Raw genomic sequence first — 22,253 nt, 5'->3', positions numbered from 1 at the left:
AAGTCAAATAATAAAATTAAATTTTAAAAAAATTAAAAAATGGTGAAGTGTGTATGGCTACTGATACTGGTTCTCTCGTGTGTCAATTAAGGTTTGTAGAACTTTCAGTTCTCCTGAGGTAGATATAGACTCATTGTTGTCTTCTGTGAGCATTACAACAGACAATATGGTCATTTCTTCGTTTTATGATGGTTTTCACTCACCACATGTGTAACATTGGTATAGTATTAAACTTACTCAACACTGCACACACTACTGTACACCAATTGTTATGTAACATTAATTAGAATACGCCATTGTAACCTTAATTAGAATCTCATCACGTGACTCTGTACATGTGCTTTCTAGTGGTTATTATTGTGAATTGTGTTTGTCGTCGTCGCTTGAGTACACCACGCTACATTGGTGACAGGAGTGGGATTGGAAGTGTCTTCTACTGTAAACGATTACCCTGGTACCGTGGGACGGAATTCGCTGTCAATCCCGTAAACGGTACCTGCAAAAGCAAGCAATCCGACTATTGTGTATTTGTTCTTCTCCTGACTCTGTCTTAGTTTGTACCTACGGCGCGATGGCACAATTGGAGCTACCACTCCCAGAATTAGTTGCGGAAGATTTCAAACGAGGTTGGATTCGCTTCAAATTCGTCGCCACGGCCAAGGAATGGGACGCAGCCAAACAACTCGCAGTAATACCAGCGTTGCTGAGGGGGAAGCTGATAGACTACTACGTGGACTTTGACGACACTATTAAGGGCGACCTGAAACTACTAAGGGCAGCACTCGAGGAGAGAGTGGGAAAAAAGGAGGATCCACTAGCTGCTTCAAGAAGCTTCAGCCAACGCAGCCAAGGGCAAGGTGAAAGGGTGTCAGATTTTGCTTCTTCTCTTAAACAGTTATTTAAGAGTGCCTTTCCTACAGAAGCTATGACTTCATCAGTGCTGCTTCAGAGACTCCTAACTGGTCTGCGCCCAGAAATCAGCCGCCAGTTACTGTTGCGCAGTAAACCAACCACCTTTACTGCAGCTGTTAAGGATGCCACAGAGATTGAGTACGCCTTGGAATTTGGTAGAGAGGAAGATGGTGTTCATGCCATAAGGCCAACTCAGCCAACTCCAGAACAGTCCAATGCCACTGCATTACATCAGAAGTTGGATTCCCTCACCAAGAGGCTAGAGTCCCTGGAAGTGACGATAGGGAAATCCCAAACACCTAATAGGCCTGGTTATGGCAGGGATAGGGGGAACCGCAGAGACCGCCGCATTGGACCATGCTACAATTGTGGGGAGGAAGGCCATTTACGCCGTAATTGTCCTTTAAACTACTATGGACCAGCCCCGAAGGTGGACAACAGCTGGTCTCGCCGCCCATAATCCACCAGCCACAACACCGAGACAACAGTGAGTCTACTTGTTCTAGTGTTAATAGCAGTGAGTATTATAGCATTAATACAATTCTAAGAATAAATGGTCTGCTAGGTCATTCACCAGTAACTATCTTATTAGATTCGGGTGCGGCGATGTCAGTGGTACGGTTGGACACTCTTCCCAGTGAGTTCCGATGTAAGATTACAGAAGCCAAATCAGCACCTGTGGGAGCAAGTGGAACCCCGTTGGATGTGGTTGGCCAGATCCAGATTCCAGTGAAGATAGGTACTTATCAGACTGAACAGGTATTCACTGTTGTAAACACTTTAACTGTTGATTGCCTACTGGGAGCTGATTACCTAGTCACACATGAAGTCATAATTGACTATAAACACAGTCATGTTGCTATCAAGGGCCATGAAATACCGTTTACCCTGACCCATGGAATAGCAAATGTCATTCAACCTCCTATCAATATGGTGATATGTGCTGATAAGAATGTTACCATTCCAGGACGTATAGTGCAGCTAGTGGATGTTTCGTTACCCAAGGAATTGAGGGAGCAGGATGTAAACAGCATTTTGATTGAGCCCACTGATAACGCTAAGCTTCCACAACACCTAATGGCGGCCAGAGCCCTTAGTCCAGTCCTAAGTGGCAGACGTGCCCTTCTCCAGGTGATGAACAGCAGCCCAACAGCTGCCACCATCTATAAGGGGACCAAAGTAGGGATTGCTACACCGCTATCAGAATTGCTTATGGTAGATGCCATCGAACAGTCACCCATGTCACAGCCCGCCCCTAATGTAGACCTCACAGAATCCATGTCCCAATTTGATCCTAATGTAGACTTTACAGACTCAGAACTTTCTACTGACCAACAGCGGGAGCTTCTTGCGCTGTTACATCAATACAGGGATTTGTTTGCTGTTAAGGATCAGCCCCTAGGACACACGTCAGCTGTAAAGCATACCATCTACACAGAGAGCCCGCCCATCCGGCAACCTGTACGCCGCCAGCCATTAGTCCTACAAGATGCTATTGATGAAGAAGTACAGAAGATACTTCAACAGGGAATTATTCACCAGAGTTTTAGCCCCTGGAGTTCACCAGTGGTCATGGTACGGAAAAAAGATGGATCCTGGCGATTCTGTGTGGACTACCGTAAGCTTAATAATGTGACCCACCACGATGCTTATCCTTTACCACGCATAGATACCACCCTTGACTCACTTGCTGGCTCAAAGTTATTCACAACTTTAGATTTGGCCTCCGGCTATTGGCAGGTAGAGGTCGACCCTAAGCACAAGGAAAAAACAGCCTTCTCCACATCAAGGGGGCATTTTGAGTTTAACGTTATGCCTTTTGGCCTGATGAATGCTCCAGCCACATTCCAACGTCTGATGGAATGTACCTTGGCTGGACTATCTGGCATGCACTGCTTAATTTACTTAGATGATATCATTGTTTTTAGTGCGAATTTCGCTGATCACCTAACCCGACTATCATCTGTCTTTGATAGGCTCAGAGTTGTAGGCTTGAAGCTAAAGCCGGAGAAGTGCCATTTTTCCAAGGCACATGTCACCTACCTTGGTCATGTTATCTCAAATGAAGGGATTACACCAGACAAGGCTAAAATAGCATCAGTGGCCAATTACCCAACACCTCAAAACAGCAAGGAGGTCAAACAGTTCATAGGATTGTCCAACTATTATTGCCGTTTTATCCCTTCTTATGCCGCAATAGCAGAGCCCCTACATCGGCTTCTTCGTAAGAACAATAAGGTTTTTGCTTGGACAGCTGAGTGCGACACCTCTTTCAATATTCTTAAAACCAAACTGACCACTCCACCAGTCTTAACTTTCCCTCAGTTTAAGGAACCTTTCATAGTTACAACTGATGCCTCGGACCATGCTATCGGTGGAGTCCTCAGCCAAATACAAGATGGCCAAGAGAAGGTAGTTGCATATTGGAGTCGCCAGTTACAAAAGGCGGAAAAGAACTACTCCACTATTGAACGGGAGGCACTTGCTGTTGTTAGCGCAGTTAAAGAATTTTATCCGTACTTGTATGGATTTCCATTCAAACTGTTGACAGATCATAACCCCTTGACTTCACTCAAGGGACTTAAAGACACTGGTGGACGTCTTGCCCGTTGGTTATTATACCTCCAACAGTTCAATTTCACTTTTGAATATAAGAGCGGGGCAAGTCACTCCAATGCCGACACACTCTCCAGAATACCCCCAGTCTCAGAAAACTTGCTCACAGCAACAGTGGATGAAATCTCCCTGGCCAACCCGGACACACTTAAGGTAGAGCAACTCTGGGACCAGGAGCTTGCTGTCTTGAAGCAGCATTTGGAACAAGGGACTGTGCCAAGTGGGTGCCCCCCAGGCCTACGGAAATGTTTTATCAAAGATGGCATTATTTGCCGCGAATATAAGGAGGTTGCCACCCAGCTGGTACACACACAGTCAGTTGTCCCTCATAGTCTCAGAACTGTTGTACTCAAGGAAGTGCATGATCACCTTGGTCACCTTGGGGTAAAGAAGACCCTTGGCCATGTAAAAACTCGTTTCTACTGGCCTGGTTACGAACAAGCCATGGAGTCCTGGGTTAAGCAGTGTGAACAATGTCAGAGGCGTAATCCCCCACAACCAAACCCTCCTGCACTATTAGGGACCATCAGCTCATCCAGACCTTTCGAGAAACTGTCTTGGGACATAATGGGGCCCCTCCCAACTTCAGCACAAGGGAATAAGTACATCCTCGTTATCACTGACTTCTTTACCAAGTGGGTGGAAACATTTCCCCTCAAGGATACCACAACTAATACTCTAGCCAACATCATGCTGAATGAGGTAGTGTGTCGTTATGGAGTGCCGACCTACATCCATAGTGATCAAGGGGCAAACCTTTGTAGTGCTGTCGTCAAATCACTTTGTCAATTGTTAGGATTTACAACCACAAGAACTTCAGCGTACCATCCTGAGGGCAATGGACAAGTAGAAAGATTCAACTGGACTATTGTAGCAATCTTGGCAAAAACAGTAGAGAATGACCAACACGACCGGGATTCCCAACTTCCCAAGGCCCTCTTTGCCTACCGTACAGCAATTCATGAATCCACCAACTTCACCCCATATCACCTCAACTTTGGTCGCTCACCTCAACTCCCAATTGATTTGATGCTTAGCCGAATACAGACCAGTGCAATCCGATCCTAACCCCAGTTTGTGCAAGCAGCTCACCAGCAATTGAAAATGTCTCAGAACATTGTCCGAGAACAGCTGAAATCACAACATGCTCGGCAAAAGGCTCTACATGATCATCATGGTACTGCAGAAGAGTTACAGGTGGGTGATCGAGTATGGTTGTACAATCCTGTGGTACCGAGGGGGAGTACAAAGAAGTTCGCATCATTGTGGAAGGGTCCTTACACTGTAATAGATAAGCCAGGTGTTGTCAACTACAAAATTCAACTGATTGGTGGAACTCAGACATTTGTGGTCCACAGGAACCGACTAAAACTCTGTCAGACACCACCACAGCAAATTACGGTTCAGAAACCGAAGGGCCGCTCTTACAGTGACATTACAGCTGGTCGAACGTCTGGAGTAGCAGGATACACAAGTTGTACAAATCTGCCACCACAGGATGTACCAGAGCCAAGACAACCCGACACTCGCCCTCAGAGAGTTCGCAGGCTTCCACCAAGGCTGGATGATTATGTACGACACTGATCTTTGATAGGATACTAAGACTGGTGAGGGAGTGATGTAACATTGGTATAGTATTAAACTTACTCAACACGCACACACTACTGTACACCAATTGTTATGTAACATTAATTAGAATACGCCATTGTAACCTTAATTAGAATCTCATCACGTGACTCTGTACATGTGCTTTCTAGCGGTTATTATTGTGAATTGTGTTTGTCGTCGTCGCTTGAGTACACCACGCTACACATGCAGAGTGCTTTAATTGGAAACAGAGGTTACTTCGTTCTCAAGGTACTCTGTGTTATTTTCTGCTATTTTTATCCGGTGATATTCATCCCAATCCTGGGCCTTCATGTCGTTACCCGTGTGCAGTTTGTGGAATTTCAGTATGATCGAATTAACGGGCCCTTTTATGTGATGGCTGTGGCCTATAGTGCCATTGTAAATGTTGTGATGTGGATAAGGCTCAGTATATGATTGCTTTCAAGTAAAAGTTGATTTTTCATGGATTTGTCCAACCTGTTTGAGCAAAACATTACCTTTTAATGACTGCTCAGTTTTAAGCATTTGTTCTGATTTGGATTGTTCCTTGAGTATAGTACTGATTTTTCTCAATTTACAAGTCATCTGTCTGGACCACCTTTTCCTCAAAATTCCTTTTTAAAGCTTGCTCATCTTAATTGTAGAAGCCTTATGGCTAATTTGGATGAGGTGTACTTGTTTATGAAGACCTACAGTGTTGACATTATGACATTATCTGAAACATGGCTAGATGAAACAATATAATTTTGAAGTCTGTCCTGACAGGTCTTATACTATTGTTCGGTGAGACAGAAATTGACAAGGTGGTGGCATTGCCATTATTCTCTCAGGGAATATTCCTTTTATGTTGTGTCCTGAATTATTAGAAGGAAATGTGGAGTCTTTATGGATAAAGTTGTTCCCAGGCAGCAAACGTGATATGTTGTGGGTATAGATCACCATCTGATTATCATTTTTTTGACAATCTTTCAGTGGAGTGCGAGAAGGCATTATTGAGTGACTGTCAGAAACTAATTATCCTTGGTGATTTAAACTAGACACTACCTTATTTACATCCCAACAATCAAAATTTTTACAATCTTGAATGAGCTAGTGCAGTCTCCGACCAGAATAACAGCTACAACTAGTTCTCAACTTGATCTTATTCTTACAAATTGTCCATCACATTTCCATACCACTGCTGCTGTTCTATGTACTGCTAGTGACCATCATGCTGTGCTTACTAATTTTTGTGCCTGAGGAATTAGTGATTGTTTAAATCATAAAGTTATGTCTATGAGGCAGTATCACAAAATTGATTCTGAAATGTTTGACAAAGTACTTTTAGATGACTGTTGGTCTGATGTGCTTTCTGTGGATGATATAAATGTCTGCACTGAGGCATTTACTCTTGTCATGCAACATGTGATGAATGCTTTAGTACCATTGCACAATTTGAGAGTTAGGCAACGTAGATTTCCTTGGGGCTATAGTCCTGCTATTGCTGCTGCAAGATGACAGCAGGATATCTTGTAGCGTAAAGCATTAAAGTCTGCAAACACTGAAGTTTGGTCTGCTTATTTATCGTAAGTGTCGTAACAAGGTGACTGCTTTGGTTTGGTCTTCTTCTTCTGGCATCCGACCTGAAGGATGGTTCTAAGTTTTAGAGAAATTTCAAATTTTTGTCTTCTCAAAAAACAGTCCCACATCAACCTGTCAGTGATTTAAAAGGGAATTGTAAAGATATAAATTGTCATTTTCTTTCCATTGCCAAGAAGACTGTGAGTGATTTACCATCAGTTACTAAATCTCCTTATAATATGTTAAGTATCATGAAGACTTGCCATCAATGTCATTGTCTGAAGTAGAGGTTCAGGATGTTGTTGAGTATATTTCTAACCTAAATATCAATAAGGCAGCGAGAATAGATGGTATTTCTACAAAGTTTATCCGAGCCTCTCCTCATTGTATGGCTTTACTTCTTACAAAGCTCATTAACAAGAGTGTTTTATCCTCTACTATTCCTGATTGCTGGAAGGTTGCAATTGTGACTCCCATCTTAAAATCTCAGAACAGTAATTCATTATCAAACTTTCATCCAATATCAGTATTACCCGTCTTTTCCAAGATTCTAGAACAAGTTGTGTCTGATCTAATTGTTGCTCATTTTTGTAAGCACGATTTATTTTCTGAAAAGCAGTCTGGTTTTCATAATGGATATTCTACCCAGGATGTCCTCTTACACGTTACTGATTCTTTTTTAGGTGCTATTGATAGTGGTCATTATGTTGGTACTATATTTTTAGACTTAGCTAAAGCTTTTGACTGTGTTAACCATGACATCCTATTGCAAAATTTACCATATTATGGTATAAAGGGTGATGCTCTATCCTGGCTAGCAAGTTTTTTGTGTGATATAACCCAGCAAGTGATCTTTCAGGGCTCTTTGTCATCTAGAGGCTATATCAAAGTTGGAGTTTCTCAGGGCTCTATTCTAGGACCCTTGCTATTCTCGATTTATGTAAATGATTTACCCAACGTTATATCTCTATCCAATATCAATATGTTTGCTGATGACACTGAACTACATTTTAGTCACAGGGACCTCTCAACAGTGGAGCAGACCCTTCAAACTGATATTGACAATGCTTCTGTTTGGTTAGTGGTTAATAAATTGAAGCTTAATGTTGTTAAATCATTGTGTATGCTGGTTGGTTCTTGTCAAAGGATAAATGGAAAGTATCTGAACTTAGTTTTGAATGGTGCTGCAGGTTTATACAACAAAGTATTTAGGAGTTTATATTGACCAGCATCTTACTTGGGACACTCATGTGAATTATGTTCTGAAAAGAGTTAGAGGAAAACTTTATGCACTAAATCGTTTGAAACCAAATTGCTTCATTTACTATATAAGGCATTTGTTTTACCAATTTTCGATTATTGTGATGTAGTGTGGTCTCCTTCTAATGCCAAGAATATTCATAGACTGAAAGGATTCATTCTAAATTTGTATCACAATCATCATCAATATCTTCAGTACATGACTCTGATTTAAATGTCACTTTGACAGAGCGCCAAGCTTACCATACTGCAGTGCAAGTCTTCAAATATTTCATAAAGTCCCCCCCATCTTATTTACAAGGATTGTTCTCTTATAGTGTTGATGTTATAGACTATGTTGGGAGAAATCCTCACAGACTCTTTGTTCCAGCAGTAAGGACAAATTATGGTAAACGATCAATAAAATATCGTGGAACTTCAATTTGGAATCGTCAGCAAAATGATACGTATAATGCTGTAACTGTTAAGCAATTTAAATCTTTATTTTGTGCTAGTTTGTTTGTTTTGTTGTATGTGTGTGCTCATATTGTAACTTATTGTATGTATTTTGTCACAAGGCACAGCTGAAGAACAGCCTCTATTGGCTGATGCTGTCTTCCCTGTATAAATAATTACAAATACAAGTACAATACGAATATGCCTCACCTGTATGGTCTCCATCTACCGAACTTAATATTTTGAAACTGGAAACGGTTCAAAGAAGAGCTGCAAGATTTGTAGTGAATGATTTTTTAAGATGCTCATCAGTATCAAGAATGACAGAACAACTAGGATGGCCAATACTTAAACAGCAAAGAACTGAAACTAAAGTTGTAATGCTGTATAAGATACTGTATTTGTGGACCATAATTTAGAATATAGTACTAACCACACTCTGGGCCAGGAATTTAAACTAGACACATTACCAACTAGAATAAATGATTCATTTTTCCCCTCAACCATCATTTTATGGAACAGTCTGCTAGAGGAGGTTGTTACTTCTTTATATAGTAATCTAGAAACTTTTAAAAAGAATTGTTACAGTTATTTTTATAACTGACTATATCAATTATTTTCTTAGTACATTTTTCCTCTTATAGAGGTTGTACATTAACAAATACAATACAATGCAAATATTCTAATATAGCAGTCAGTTATTCTATTTACAACAGTTCAACAAAAATATGAAATATAGTTATATGTGATATCCTGCATAAACTATATAGAGCCTAATGGTTAGCTATAAACCCTTTTGCATAAACTGTAACTAACTGAACACTTATGCTTATAGCCTATACCACAGTCCATGTAAACATAACATCCTGCAAGGCTATGTAACTATGTACTGGTGGATTACAACACAGAATGAAGTTTAGCATCATAGGATATAAAAATGTAAGTTTTAAAACTCCATTCTGAATTCAATATGGCATTGTGCAGACACTGATGTCAGCTCTTCTGGGCTCCCTCATGGGATCAAGATGCCAACTGGGTGGCTGCCACCACACACACTACAGATGTGAATGTGATAATATGAGCAGCTGTTGCAGTTGAACAGACGATACATCTCCCCTGATGGGCTGATCACACAATGCGGCTCCTGGCAAGCTATGGCCAGCATAAAAAAATTCCATTGCTCTAACCTGCTGTTGCACATCTGGATCTGGATCTCCTTGTTGGGTTTTCTGTTTGTGTGGTGCCCGACAAAGTTTGCAACATTGAGTAGTGGCTTTAGCTGAGCCAGTAAAGCAACTGGCAGACATAAGAGGGGTTGACCACTGATCATAGCTGATTCTTGGTACTGCCAGAATCCAATACCATACCACAACCAAGCCAAGCCCATGAACTCCTGGCACAGTTGACATTTAGCCATTGGTCTGGATTCTGTGCACCTCTTACGACTGTGTGTGTACAGAAACATTGGACCCAATTAAGTGCATCTCTTCCCTGGTTTTACACTCCCCTGGTAATAACTCCCCTATGTCAACAATGTTACCTCTCCAATGCCAATCTTGTAGGCATTGTTATTAAGGCCTCCCCCTTCCAACAATTACCCTGCTCACCCAGTGGCCTGTGATCATGATCATCTGGGCTGTTCCTTGAGCCATTCCCTCTGCTGCAATACAATCTTGTCCTCACAACCTGGGTTCTGAGCGTTCATATGGTTCTCCTCTCAGGGTCCATTCTCTGCCATTTGATGCCAGCAACACTTATAACTAGGCAACTACATGTAATAACAGCACAACACCTGTAACCAGTAATCTGTTAATTATGTTGATTAACTTATGAATTGGCAATGACAGGAAGATGGTCATAATTAAAATCTCTTGTATAGGTTGCTGCCAAGTTTTTGTACAAGTATTGCAGTTGAAACACATATTCTCTAGCTATGATTTTGCTGTTATTAAATTGGCTATATTGACGTGACTAAGTATCATACGGTACAGTAGTGCTGTATATTAAGTTCTTGTCCAATATTATTTATTTTATTTAATTGTTAAGGCTTTACAGCACAAGTGCTGAAAATATCATCCAAAAACAGCCTCATAACAACTTGGCAGTATTGGTTAGGCATAGCCAATACTGCCAAGTATTGGCTATGCCTAACCATAATACAAATGTTTTCAGAGCAACCCTAAACCCTTCCAAACTTTTGAAACATAATACAAATGTTTTCAGAGCAACCCTAAACCCTTCCAAACTTTTCTATGAACTTTTTATTTAACAAAATTTTATACTGGCTGACTGACTGACTGACTGACTGGTGTCTCCAACCAAGCATAACTCAACAATGGATGGCTTGATTTCTTCACTGTTCGACATTTCTTTGTCCCAAGACGTGTCTTTGCCAGCCGCAGTATGTACAAATAATACACACTTTCCTTTGTCACCCTTTGTGTCCCAGTTCTTTTCGCTGACAATGCAAGATGTCAATTCGTGATAGCAAGATATGACTTCCCTGTGGCTGTGTTGACTAGCTATCATGCTTATCGCCTGTATTTTACGTAGCAACTAAATTGATTGCAGAGATGGTTTGTAGCACTGTGTAACGGGCTGAACATAGAAATGTAATGGCCATGTAACTTTTCAGTAATTGATTGTAGGGACATGCTTTCAGACACAAAATTAACTTTATGGCATGCCTGGCACCATTCTTTTTTTGATGCAGTATGCACTGGTTCAGTAGTCATATTATGGTATAACAAACAAGTAGTAGTAATTTTAGGGATCAAAATTAAAAAAAGTAGTGAAACAAAGGAGTATCTAAAAAGTAGTGAAACAAGAGGGGTTGTTTATACCTGCAGGTTGCTGTTGGTCCATAATACTTTATACTGATTTAGAGTCCATTATGCATATATCTGTAGGTGTTTTAATTTCTTTTGATCCCTAATCCAGCTTAAAATTCTGAATTTTTACTTCTATGTAAAATTCACATGTCACCATATAACTTGTGGGACATGATGAGAAGTTATATATTAGAGTCAATGCACTCAAGATTGGGCAGTGGCACATAGTTTGCTTAAATAATATGCACCATTGATGTGATCATTTGATGTGTGGTACAGGTGGTGACATTCACTATCTCTTCTGTCAGAGTGAAGACAAGGAGGATTTTTCAGGCAACATTGTCCTCATCATGTTGTATGTTCAACAACTTTTATATGCTGCAAATTACCTACGCCAGGACCTTGGTATCATCCATTGTGACATTACAGGTATGGTCTGATGTTACATGTGATAGTAATTAATAGAGAGTTATTGCAGGCAAAAATTTAGTGGTGTGTAATGGTGGGTATAAAGTGAAACTAATAGATTTTGGTGCAGCAGTTAAAGTTGGTGGTGGTCCTCCAGTTCGTGGTGGTTGCTATTCATCATCGTTTGCAGCACCAGAGGTATCAATAGTAGTGATGGACTGTACTATTGACATCATGTTTTGGTCTCTTAGGTTAATAGAGGTATCCCTGTCATGTTTAGTGCTGATATTTGGTCCATCATGTGTGTTGCTGTGGAAATGGTAACCAGTGACTGGCCATGGAAATTTAATAGCGAGACAACAATATCACATGAAATAATTCTGTTTAAGGTATTATTGTTGTAAGGTGTTCCCATCATATGATTATTTTTTTGCATATTTAGATTGGCTTCTATGAAGATCACCAGATCACTGATATAATTGAATTTGATGACTACCGGGACAAGTACAATTACTATCAGCAACATTGTGAAATGTATGGAGAACTTGTTGACATGTGGAATATGGTGTTCTGTAAGGATTCCAGTTCTCGACCAAGTGCCTCTGATTTGCTTAGCATGAGGTGGATGAGGAAGATGGAGCATGGTAATGAACAGTGTACATTATATGCATGTACATGTAATCTTTGGCAGTACATCCACAATCTATTTTCCTTTGCAGATGGAGAGCGTATATTACGTGAACTGGTAGGAGACAAGGATCTAGACATTCTTAGTGGTTAGCTATTAATTACAGTACCGCTTAGGAGGATAAAAGCACTTTAGTTTGCAAATAAAGACATGAGGCTAGTATCACTACCTTTTTACTTGAGTCCTAATCCCCAATTAAAATGTAATTGATTTTTATTCTCCAGAATTTATTGCTTAAGTTATTTGCTAATAATTTCAATACCAATTTTAATCATTTAACATGACTATTGTTTCTCGCCATCATGGTAAAGTACATTATTAACAGATATGGAATGAAGTTAAGAGTATACTTTAAGTATGTAAAACAAATTAATGCAGAGGTACTCCTAAGAGCCAGACACCCCTATGTTAATACTGTATCCTCTGCTATAGGTATTACAGTGAACCATCGGTTATCCAAACCCCTTTGTTCTTAGGCAATGATAAAAGTGGTCATGCAGATAAGTGAATTGTTCAGATAACTGAAGCCCATACATTAATATACAAAGTTCTGTTGAAATATTCTAGAAGAACATACACCTGTTACTGTAAGAACAGTCATCTGCAATTTCTGATAAACAAGGGTCAGATAACCAAGGGTCTAGCACTATACCTGTAAATTAAGAGATTTGATATTTTAAAGTGATTTAATTAAGAAGTTTTTGTATTTATAGCATACAGGCATACTTCTAGGGGGGGTTTACTGGTTTCCAGAACCAGGCAGCTTTTTAAATTTAAAAAGTCGAGGTGATATACTTCTATTAGAACAGTCAGAGTAGCTAAGATCACCAAGTAATGTATTGCAAAATGTAAAGTAATTTCTAGTGAATAATTTGTCATGCAATCACCCAAAATTGCTTCTCCAGCATTTTCAATTGTGCTAAATGCCTCTAAAAATAATTAGTGTTGTGACTGTTTTTTTTATTCATCTTTCTGTAAAGACCTGAAAATCAACTGTGAAACAATATTATGGGGAGATATTTACCCATTGCTAGCTTGTTTACCATGCTGTGTCAGAGTGGAACCAACTGCCTGATTTTCCACTGTGTTAGTACATTTAAATATACAGTTAATGTGGAGATGGTAGCAAAGGGTAATTTTAAGCTTAATGTGTAACATAATTATGCATGCACAATACAGCAAGTCCTGCACGGTAGGGCAGGTACCAATGCTATAGTCGTTTCTTTTTTATGCTGGTCAGTGAGTTGAATGATGTTACAAGTATTGCTTGTATATTAGGACAGGTACATTTACACACCTGTGGGGTGTATACACATTACTATAGTTGTCGTAGGAGTTGTCCACAATTATCAGCCTTTTCGGGAGCGTACAAACTGTACACTAGGGGGAGGGATAATGCTTTTAAAAATGTCAATCACAAGAGTTGGTGAGACATCCAAATGCAGTCCATAAGGCTCTTGTAAACCACTACTGCTACTTAATCAATGCAATTCAGTGTCCATTTAATGGTGGACTAAAATGAGCTGATGCTGCCAATACATGGGCCCAACCAACATGATTAGAAATGCATGGTATGGTGTGTTTCAGTGTACTCTGGAGAACTATGTAGGGCTACCAATGAAATGAGGCTTTATAAGCTGAAGGAAAGGCAAAGATAAAGCCCATTGAATCATTTTTCAAACTACAGGTAAGACAGTTATCAGCGTGATAACACTACAGGCTTCATTCTCTTTAGTCTAGCACCACTGATAAATGATTACAACCGAGTAGTACTTAGCTACACTGGTTGTTGCTTTGTTTTCTACCTGCAGAAGGTGTTGTTGTGGGTTTAGTTGTCCTAACTATTGCTGGATTTTGTGGGTACTAGTTGTTGACACTACATAGTTGTGGTAGTTGTGAGTTTCCCATAGAGAAAGCTTGTCTCTGCAGAGGTAGCCACATCTCCTTACTCCAGTCGACCTGAATTTATAATGTGCGCGTTGTGTGTAGGAACTTTCCTTCAGGATATCAGCTTAAAAAATATCAAAATAATAAAGCCATAAGATGCCTAAAAGGCAAAACAAAGATCATAAAGTGCAATGAAAAGAAGTATCTGCCATATTTGTATTCTGCTTAACAATGCATCCACCTGTGTCAGCATTAATTTTATACAGTACATTTGGACTAAGGGAAGGGGGTTAGAAAAAAGAGTACTCTTTGTACGCTCGTAAAAAGGCTGAAAATGGTGAATGACCCCTTAGCCTAGATATACTTGCAGTACTATAATCATATTATGGTCACAAAATTTCAGTACAATATAATATTGTTTTCAAGCCTAAAGTGATATATCACCATGTGCATGCATGACATGGTGCTGATATTTAATGCTTATGACTTTTAGTTAGTGTGGACATGGTCCTGAGGTACCAATGCTAGTGATTACATAAAAGAAAAGAACAAATGAAATATAGACCAAGGTCAGGTTAAAACCTGTGGCATCAAACACATTTGTTGTAACAGTATGGAGGTGGTTTCAATATTTAAGTTGATTGACATCATTGCAGCCATTTCTTGATTGCCGCCTTAGCATTTTTACAACAGGCTGTTTGGAGATTACACTCATTTATACAGTTGGACTCGGTTATTGTACACAAGTCTTAGCAAAGTTAATAGCAAATTGTTGTATTTATGTATGGTTTTGTGTGTTGCAGTAAGTGAGCAAAGAAGGATAGCCTATCAACTGGCGCTGAGAGATGGAAAGGCTGAAGTTTCAAATTTTCGCTTACTTGTGTTTGGACCAGAAAATTCTGGTAAAACATGCTTAGTTTCTACACTGTTTGGTGAATCATTCCAAGATAATCCTGCCACCCAAGGAGCAGATGTTAACATTGGTACTATTTACACGACCAATTGGTGTAAGTGCTCTGCTGAAGAAATGGCTGAAAAATTACATGTGAGGTTTTGGCACAACATGAACGTTACTGCCATCCCCATTATTGAGCATGTTCGAGTGGCCAATCTACAAAGTGAGAGCGTTAACCAAACTGAAGGAATCAGTGAAGACAAGCTTACAACATTTTCAGAACCTGCCACCCCGACTAAAGTTCAGATGCCTGAGGTCAATGAGGAGGAAATACAAGAAGCTGAAAAAATTAGAATTAATGATGAAAAAGAGTTCACTGCCGTAGTGTGGGACTGTGCTGGTCAGGAGAAGTACATCACCACTCACACTGTTTTCATTAGGAGAAACAATCTAGTGTTTGTAGTGTTCAAAGCATCTTGCAATCTATTTGGCTGTGTTGAAGCAAGACTAGGTGATCAGAACTCATCACCTAAGGTGACCCACTTCAAAGTTATCCATTACTGGCTACAAAGTGTCACCTCAGTTCGTCGTGATCCTGGAGGAGGTGATCACATGTCAGAGTTTTTACCTACTGTTGTTCTTGTAGCCACTCACATTGATGAGATCACTGGAGATGTAGAAGAAGCTAAAAGTGTAATCATTACACAGCTCGCAAAAGAGCTTGAAGGAAAATCTTATGCCAAGCACTTGGCTGGAAACCATGATGAAAAAGGCTTACTGTATGCCCTGAGAAAGTTTTGCATTTTTCTTAGCAACAAATCAGAATTCAGGAATTCCAAAACCATCAGTCGCCTAAAGGAGATAGTGCTGCTGGTAACTGCACCCACAATGAAGGAGAAACACCCACTGGTCTATATTAGGATTGAGAAGAAGCTGTTATCACTCCAAGAAGAAGTAATCACAACTGCTAAGTTTCATGAGATTGCAATGGAAAGTGGCTTCATGGCTGATGCAGATAGCTCTGAAATGAAGGGAGCTCTGAATCATTTCCATCAAATGGGTATTGTCTTGCATTTTCCATCCATCGATAGTTTGAAAGAGCTGGTTTTTTTAACACCACAGTGGCTTGAAAAATTATACGCTTACTTGATCATTGCTCATCCTTACAAGCCAACAGGTGATGACAAAGATCACTCATACAGTTGTCTCGTACAAGATGGAATCCTTTTGGAAAGTTTCTTGATTCACATGTTGGAAATGTTCAACAAACAACAACAGGTTATTAGCTGCAAAATTTCCTTTGCTCAAGCTGTGGACTATCTAGTGAGATTTGGGTTCATTGCAAAAATTAATATTTCTACTGATTTCCTGGAAGAGTCTCATCCTTTCCTAGAGTGTGAAGAAGAAGAACAGATCTATATTGTTCCCACACAGTTACCTGAATACAAGGGAGACAAGAAGCTCAGTTTTGTCGATGATCAGGCCAATTGGACCATTCACTTTGTGTTCTCCACAGGCTTTGTCCCACTCAACATATTTCATAAAATGATTTCCACTTGTATTGATTGGAATAGCAGTAGAATGAAAGATATTGCCTGGTATGTTTCATGATACCTCATCTGTTTCATGTAATGATTCTTTCCATCTTTTTGTAGGCTTAAAAAGTATGAGATTATGATGGTTTTAGATCATGGTCAATTCTACCGTGTTACCATATGTGAAGAGCATACCAGCATTCAGTTGGATATTATTTTGGAGAAATATGTGGGAGAAGATTCATCTGAAAATCGCAAACAGCTGGTTAACTTTTTTCAATCTAAGCTTAATCAAATTTGTAAGGATTGGATCCCTGCATGTCCCAAAGTCAAGGCTTTCATCCCTTGTCCTTTTTGCAACGATCTTCACATCCTGTACAAGAGTCTGTCAAAAGAAAGTCTGCGGCTTGTTTGCTCTACTATAAAGAAGCCAATTCCTTCAGGTTATTATCAAAATATTTTCTGTTGTGAAGGTGGGTATATAGAACTCCATGCTTGCTCATTGCAAATGTGTGCTACACAATAGGTACTAAGAAAACCGATCAAGCAAGTGTTTGCGAAGATTATTTAAATGGTTTGTTGTTTATTGATAACTACGGTATAATACATAGCCCCCAATATTGACAATACGTGAGTAAATTTTGGAAAATCGCCCATATGGGCACGTGAAATAATTAGAATCTTCATGTTTAGTGGGTTGCTATTAAGAGCAGAGCACAGTTTTGAAAATATTTCAAGAATTTTATTGTAATTAAAGGTGTTGAGGATAGCTTAAAACCATCAACAAGTAGATTTGCACTATAAAGTTTGTGATTTGATCATTAAATATTTTAGGTGTCAATTGTACCCATATGAGTGATTTTCCAAAATTTGGTCACATATTAGCTACTTGTACACTTTTTCATAACATACATGAAACTTTTATATAATAGTACTCCTCATGACATGTATTTTCAGATAAGTGCCAGATGTGACCTTCATGGTTATTCTTGTACAGAAAACTGATCATGATTCTCTCTTTGATTCCTTTTTGTTCTTAATTTTGGCACCAAGATTTAAGTTAAAGACAATTTTTCTGTACAAAAATGTCACTCACCAAAGGTCAAATCTACAATGGCACTATATCAGAAAATGCATGTCATGAGGAGTACTATATACATGAAAAGGCTGATAGTTTTATTAAGCACTGCATGCTACTAAGTTCATTTTATACCAAGAGTTGATAGCAGAGGCAAGACCTCTATAAGTAACACCTATAATTTACTCTTGATATTACATTTTTAAAATTATCAGATTTGTTTTATTTACCTGCAAAAACAATTTTGGCTGCATTGTACAGATAGAGACAGAGTCACTTACGCTGGTTTGGTGGAGAAACTTAAAGATGTCAACAACTGGTACGAGCTTGGAATGTACCTTTTGCCAAGAGGCAACACTGAGCAACTTGCAAATATTCACAAATCCAATGAAGGAAATGTCAGGGAATGCAAGAAAGCACTGTTAATTAAGTACCTGGAAGTCGGGGACCGATCCTGGAACACAGTAACCTTGGCCTTAGTAAAGATCGGTCATAAAGAGCTTGCTACGATCATCACGCAGTCACTTGGCTTGTAAGTGCTATTTATAGTTGCCAGCATGTGTATTGTGCATTATGATGATTTCTGTAGAGAGCAGCCATTATTGTCCAAAGATTCCTATCATATTTCCGAAGGTAAATACATGTATGCATGTGTGCAATATGCTGTATGTAATGTATGCATGTAGTTCAGTTAGCAGGTAGAGGAGTGAGAAAACATTTTGTGACAATACCTGATAAGAATGCCTTCATCTTCAGTAAAAGTTAATTTGCAGCTTGCATAAATTTATTTTTAAGTTGTAGTACCCAGCAAGCAGTTTTATTTGCAACAGTATTTACCATTTACTGTGCCAATAAAGGCTGTGCACAGGAAGAGTCATGCACGCACGCGCATGCACGCACGCACACATTTACAGTCATACATTTACAAAATTATCTGATGTATATCTGAAGGAGTTTAGTGAGTAACTGTTCACAGTTTCATTACAGCTGTAATAATTTTATATATTTCTCATCATTCTATTATCTGTTTACATGCACCTACTTGTGCATTAGGTTGTCAGTCACCAGAGTACAAAGTGTTCATTGACTACTTCAGTACACTAGTGGATACATTACCTGCCACTGATCTCTGTCATTATTTTGTATCAGATAGAGTGATCACACTAGCTGACCACCAAGAGGTGGTGAGGTCCTCAACACCACAAAGAGCAGCGACAATACTACTGGACAGAGTGTCATGTCAGATACAGGATGATGATAGTACAGTGTTCACCAAAATGCTGCTGATTATGAAGCACCATGGCATTGCCACTGCTAAAAGTGTATCAGAGGAAATCACAGCCAAGTTGTTGGGAGTGAAGTGTAAAAGTGGTAATAGTAGCCAAGGTTAGGAAGTAATGCATGGAGTAGCTAATATGAGGAATTCCCAATACAACCAACTACCTCAAATTACAGCCAGGGCATTTATTTCTTTAAAGAAACTTTTCACACCTGAGACTGGCAACTGCATTATAAACTAGACAGACATTTGTATGTGAAACCACCCACCATTTATGGAATCAACCTCATGCCTTAGTGTTGTACTCTCCTTGATGTTTTATCAGTGTATTGTACAGATACAAGTTTAAAAGGAAGGTCATAATACACTTTTCACTTCATTGTTAATCTGGCACTGCAAAGAACTGTTACTGCACTAGGCATTCATTATAAATTTGCATAGTGTTTGTTGTTTATGATTATGCTCTCTATCCCCAACAAGGGAGACTAGGTGTTTATTCAGGGCAGGCTGTACTTTGAGTCAATACAAATATATAATTTTGGTGTGTAGCATAGTTAAAACACAGATACATGATTACATAGGACAACAAGGAAGAGGGCTCTTATATGTGCCTGCTGAGAACAGTACTTTGAAGTGGGCATATGGGGCAGCTGTCATGTTTAAACTTTAGTGTGCAAAGCATGCCAGCATGCAAAGCATATCAATACTAGGGGGTCTGGGAGCATGCACCTGCCAGAAATTTTGAATGCTTTGGGGTTGAGTGTGAGAGCATTTTCAGTTGTAAGTGTGTACTAAAATAGGATACTCCTATAATATTATTATGTGACTACCATTAAGATACTGTACAAGTAGACACATCAGTAAATGAAGACACTTCAGGTAGACCCATGTACATGATTATATATAGATATGTTAATAGGACAGATTGAATAAATTGCATAGCAGAACCTGATTACTTGTGCTACCACTGAATGTTCTATTAGAGTAGTTAGTTGACTTCTATCAGAGTATCTTGATCTCGTGCACTCCCAGCGCTGTATTCTGTTCTTGCATAACCTTTACACAAATCCTACTAAATCAAGGCAAGGTAACTTGGCTATAGGCTATAATGACTAAAAATAGGTACAATAGTTGCTGTACTGTAGCACTTGGGCATTGGAAAAAGTCACACTCCTTTAAAATGGGGGGAGAGGCCCACCCCACCCCCCTATTTCTCTGCCCCTTCCACCAGCTATACAGGATTATTGAGCTTAGGAGCACTTTTAAGTTTCATCGTGATAGCCTATAAAGTGTACACAACCGACTACTGTTACATCTGTCAACATCATTTTTGAATTGTATACCATTTGACATAATTATACGTATTGATCACTGACAACTCATGTTGTTTTTCCCACTGAAGCAAGTACTTTATAAGAATGCATGTTATGTAGGTTTGGAAGTTTGCCTGCATTATTCAGTTTGCTGCTTATGGACATACAAATTAAGGGTGTAGGATTGCACATAATTTCTTACGTTTATTTTCATTTAGCAGAAGCTGAGTACCAAGCAAGATCACTTGCAGCAGCTCCTCCAAATACAGGTTATTGAATAGTGTATAAACTTGAATCAATAGTGTAGCATTGTATATACTTATACTCTATACTTATACTGTATACTTTCACAATTTAGACAATTTAGATGCACACTGCATAGCTATATACACTTGATGATCATACATAAAGTTGATTACTTTATTCCAGTTAAACACTGCTCAAGAGAATATGAAGTCTTCATAAAACATTTCAGTGAGATAGTGAACAGTTTAACAGCTCAGGCGTTGTCTCCATATTTTGTTGCACGGAACATAATATCACCAGAAGACCAGCTAGAAATACTGTCTGTCACCTCACCCAGGAAAGCAGCCAGCTTATTGCTAACCAGAGTCTCGTCTGCTGTTGAAGTAGGAGTTAATGAGAGCTTCTATAGATTCCTTGACATTATAGAACAACACGGAAATAGTGACAGTAAACAAATTTTACTTGCAATTAGAAGAGACCTGGCTGTCATGTGATATGTAATGATAGAAGCACATGTATAAAATTGTGATTTGTGTTACATGGCTGCACACATACACCGATTACATCGTGTATAATTTTCTTATCTATCCTTTACCATGTAACTAGAGTCTTTTTATTGTTCTCATTGCAAAATATTCACATTATTGCAGTCATACTTCTCTGATCAGACATTCATGCTTATAATTATAATGGTATATATAGCATTATTGTGCTGGACACCAGGGTAAGTAACGCATCAAAAATACAGCCATGTAATGTTTACTAGTTAGTTCATGCAGGCTGGGTAGTTACAGAACATGATCATGAGCACCTTAAACCACAACTGGCACAAAATTGATAATATTGTGACCGGATCCTGGAAAACCTATACCTTTTGGGCACAAGCAAACTTTTTGGGAAAACTCATGAAAATTTCAACGAAACTTAATTTTTTTGCACATTCAGATAAAGCAACTATTAAACCTTCTTACTGTGAAGTTTCACACCCATAGCTTCTTTTTCCTAGGAGATATGGGTGATTATATCAGACTATTATTACAAATTGGGTGATTTGTTCAGGTGCTGGAATGGCTAAAACTTAGTCTTAGACAATGATACATGGCATTAAATTGCAGAGAATACTTCATTAAACTATCGGAAATGTCTTTAAAGTATTTTAGATGGTAAGAATGGAATTATTGGTAAATGAAGTGATTTGTCACCCTTATTCAGGGGCGGCGGAGAAAGGGGGCTGCAGCCCCTGTGAAAAAAATTATAGGGGGCCGGGGGCTTAGCCTCCCTATAATTATTTGTAGCTGTGATGGAGAGCCTAGCTTAATAGAGATACTATAATAGAGCAGTAAGATCGAGATACTCTATTGAGCAGTCACAGTATTCTTTTAGGAGCAGTATAAAAAGCTACCTATGTAATTATAAATAAGGAGATATAGTCTAGTTGGTAGAGGGCAACTATTGCCAACAAGTAATGGCCTTTTTTCCTTTTTTTTTTTGGTCTTTGACTTACAACTAGCTATGGCATCACCAGGCTAGACCCCCAGCCCCCCCTAAATATAGGTGTCTCTGCCGCCTCTGCCCTTATTCACTCACAGAACTCAATACATTATCATAAAAGTTAGTTTGTAATGTACAGGACAGAAAATTAGCCATAGCCATCTCAGGAATGCTTAAAGATATTAAGCTGAAATTTTAACACAAGGTAGAT

The 22,253-nt window shown here is 39.1% G+C and overlaps 1 protein-coding gene across 3 annotated transcripts in view; it reads left to right on the top strand.

The window, feature by feature from the left end:
* Positions 1–21,172, top strand: part of LOC136237038 (uncharacterized) — a 46,009-nt gene extending 24,837 nt beyond the window's left edge. Inside the window, exons 7-19 of one of the 3 annotated variants that reach the window (XM_066027291.1) lie at positions 11,502–11,651; positions 11,701–11,828; positions 11,882–12,019; positions 12,073–12,274; positions 12,350–12,406; positions 15,009–16,698; positions 16,756–17,108; positions 17,162–17,209; positions 17,975–18,245; positions 18,303–18,346; positions 18,767–19,099; positions 20,527–20,574; positions 20,735–21,172. In XM_066027291.1, the coding sequence (XP_065883363.1) occupies positions 11,502–11,651; positions 11,701–11,828; positions 11,882–12,019; positions 12,073–12,274; positions 12,350–12,406; positions 15,009–16,698; positions 16,756–17,108; positions 17,162–17,209; positions 17,975–18,245; positions 18,303–18,346; positions 18,767–19,099; positions 20,527–20,574; positions 20,735–21,045 (3,773 nt within the window). In that variant the 3' untranslated portion in view covers positions 21,046–21,172. Of the gene's footprint in view, positions 1–11,501; positions 11,652–11,700; positions 11,829–11,881; positions 12,020–12,072; positions 12,275–12,349; positions 12,407–15,008; positions 16,699–16,755; positions 17,109–17,161; positions 17,210–17,974; positions 18,246–18,302; positions 18,347–18,766; positions 19,100–20,523; positions 20,575–20,663 lie in introns of all 3 variants that reach the window. The other 2 variants (XM_066027289.1, XM_066027292.1) reach the window with 2 other exon arrangements.
* The last annotated feature ends 1,081 nt before the right edge of the window (positions 21,173–22,253 follow it).

The sequence above is a fragment of the Dysidea avara genome, chromosome 10, assembly GCF_963678975.1.
Source record: "Dysidea avara chromosome 10, odDysAvar1.4, whole genome shotgun sequence".
Lineage (NCBI taxonomy): Eukaryota > Metazoa > Porifera > Demospongiae > Dictyoceratida > Dysideidae > Dysidea > Dysidea avara.
This window is presented reverse-complemented; position numbering and strand designations above follow the sequence as displayed.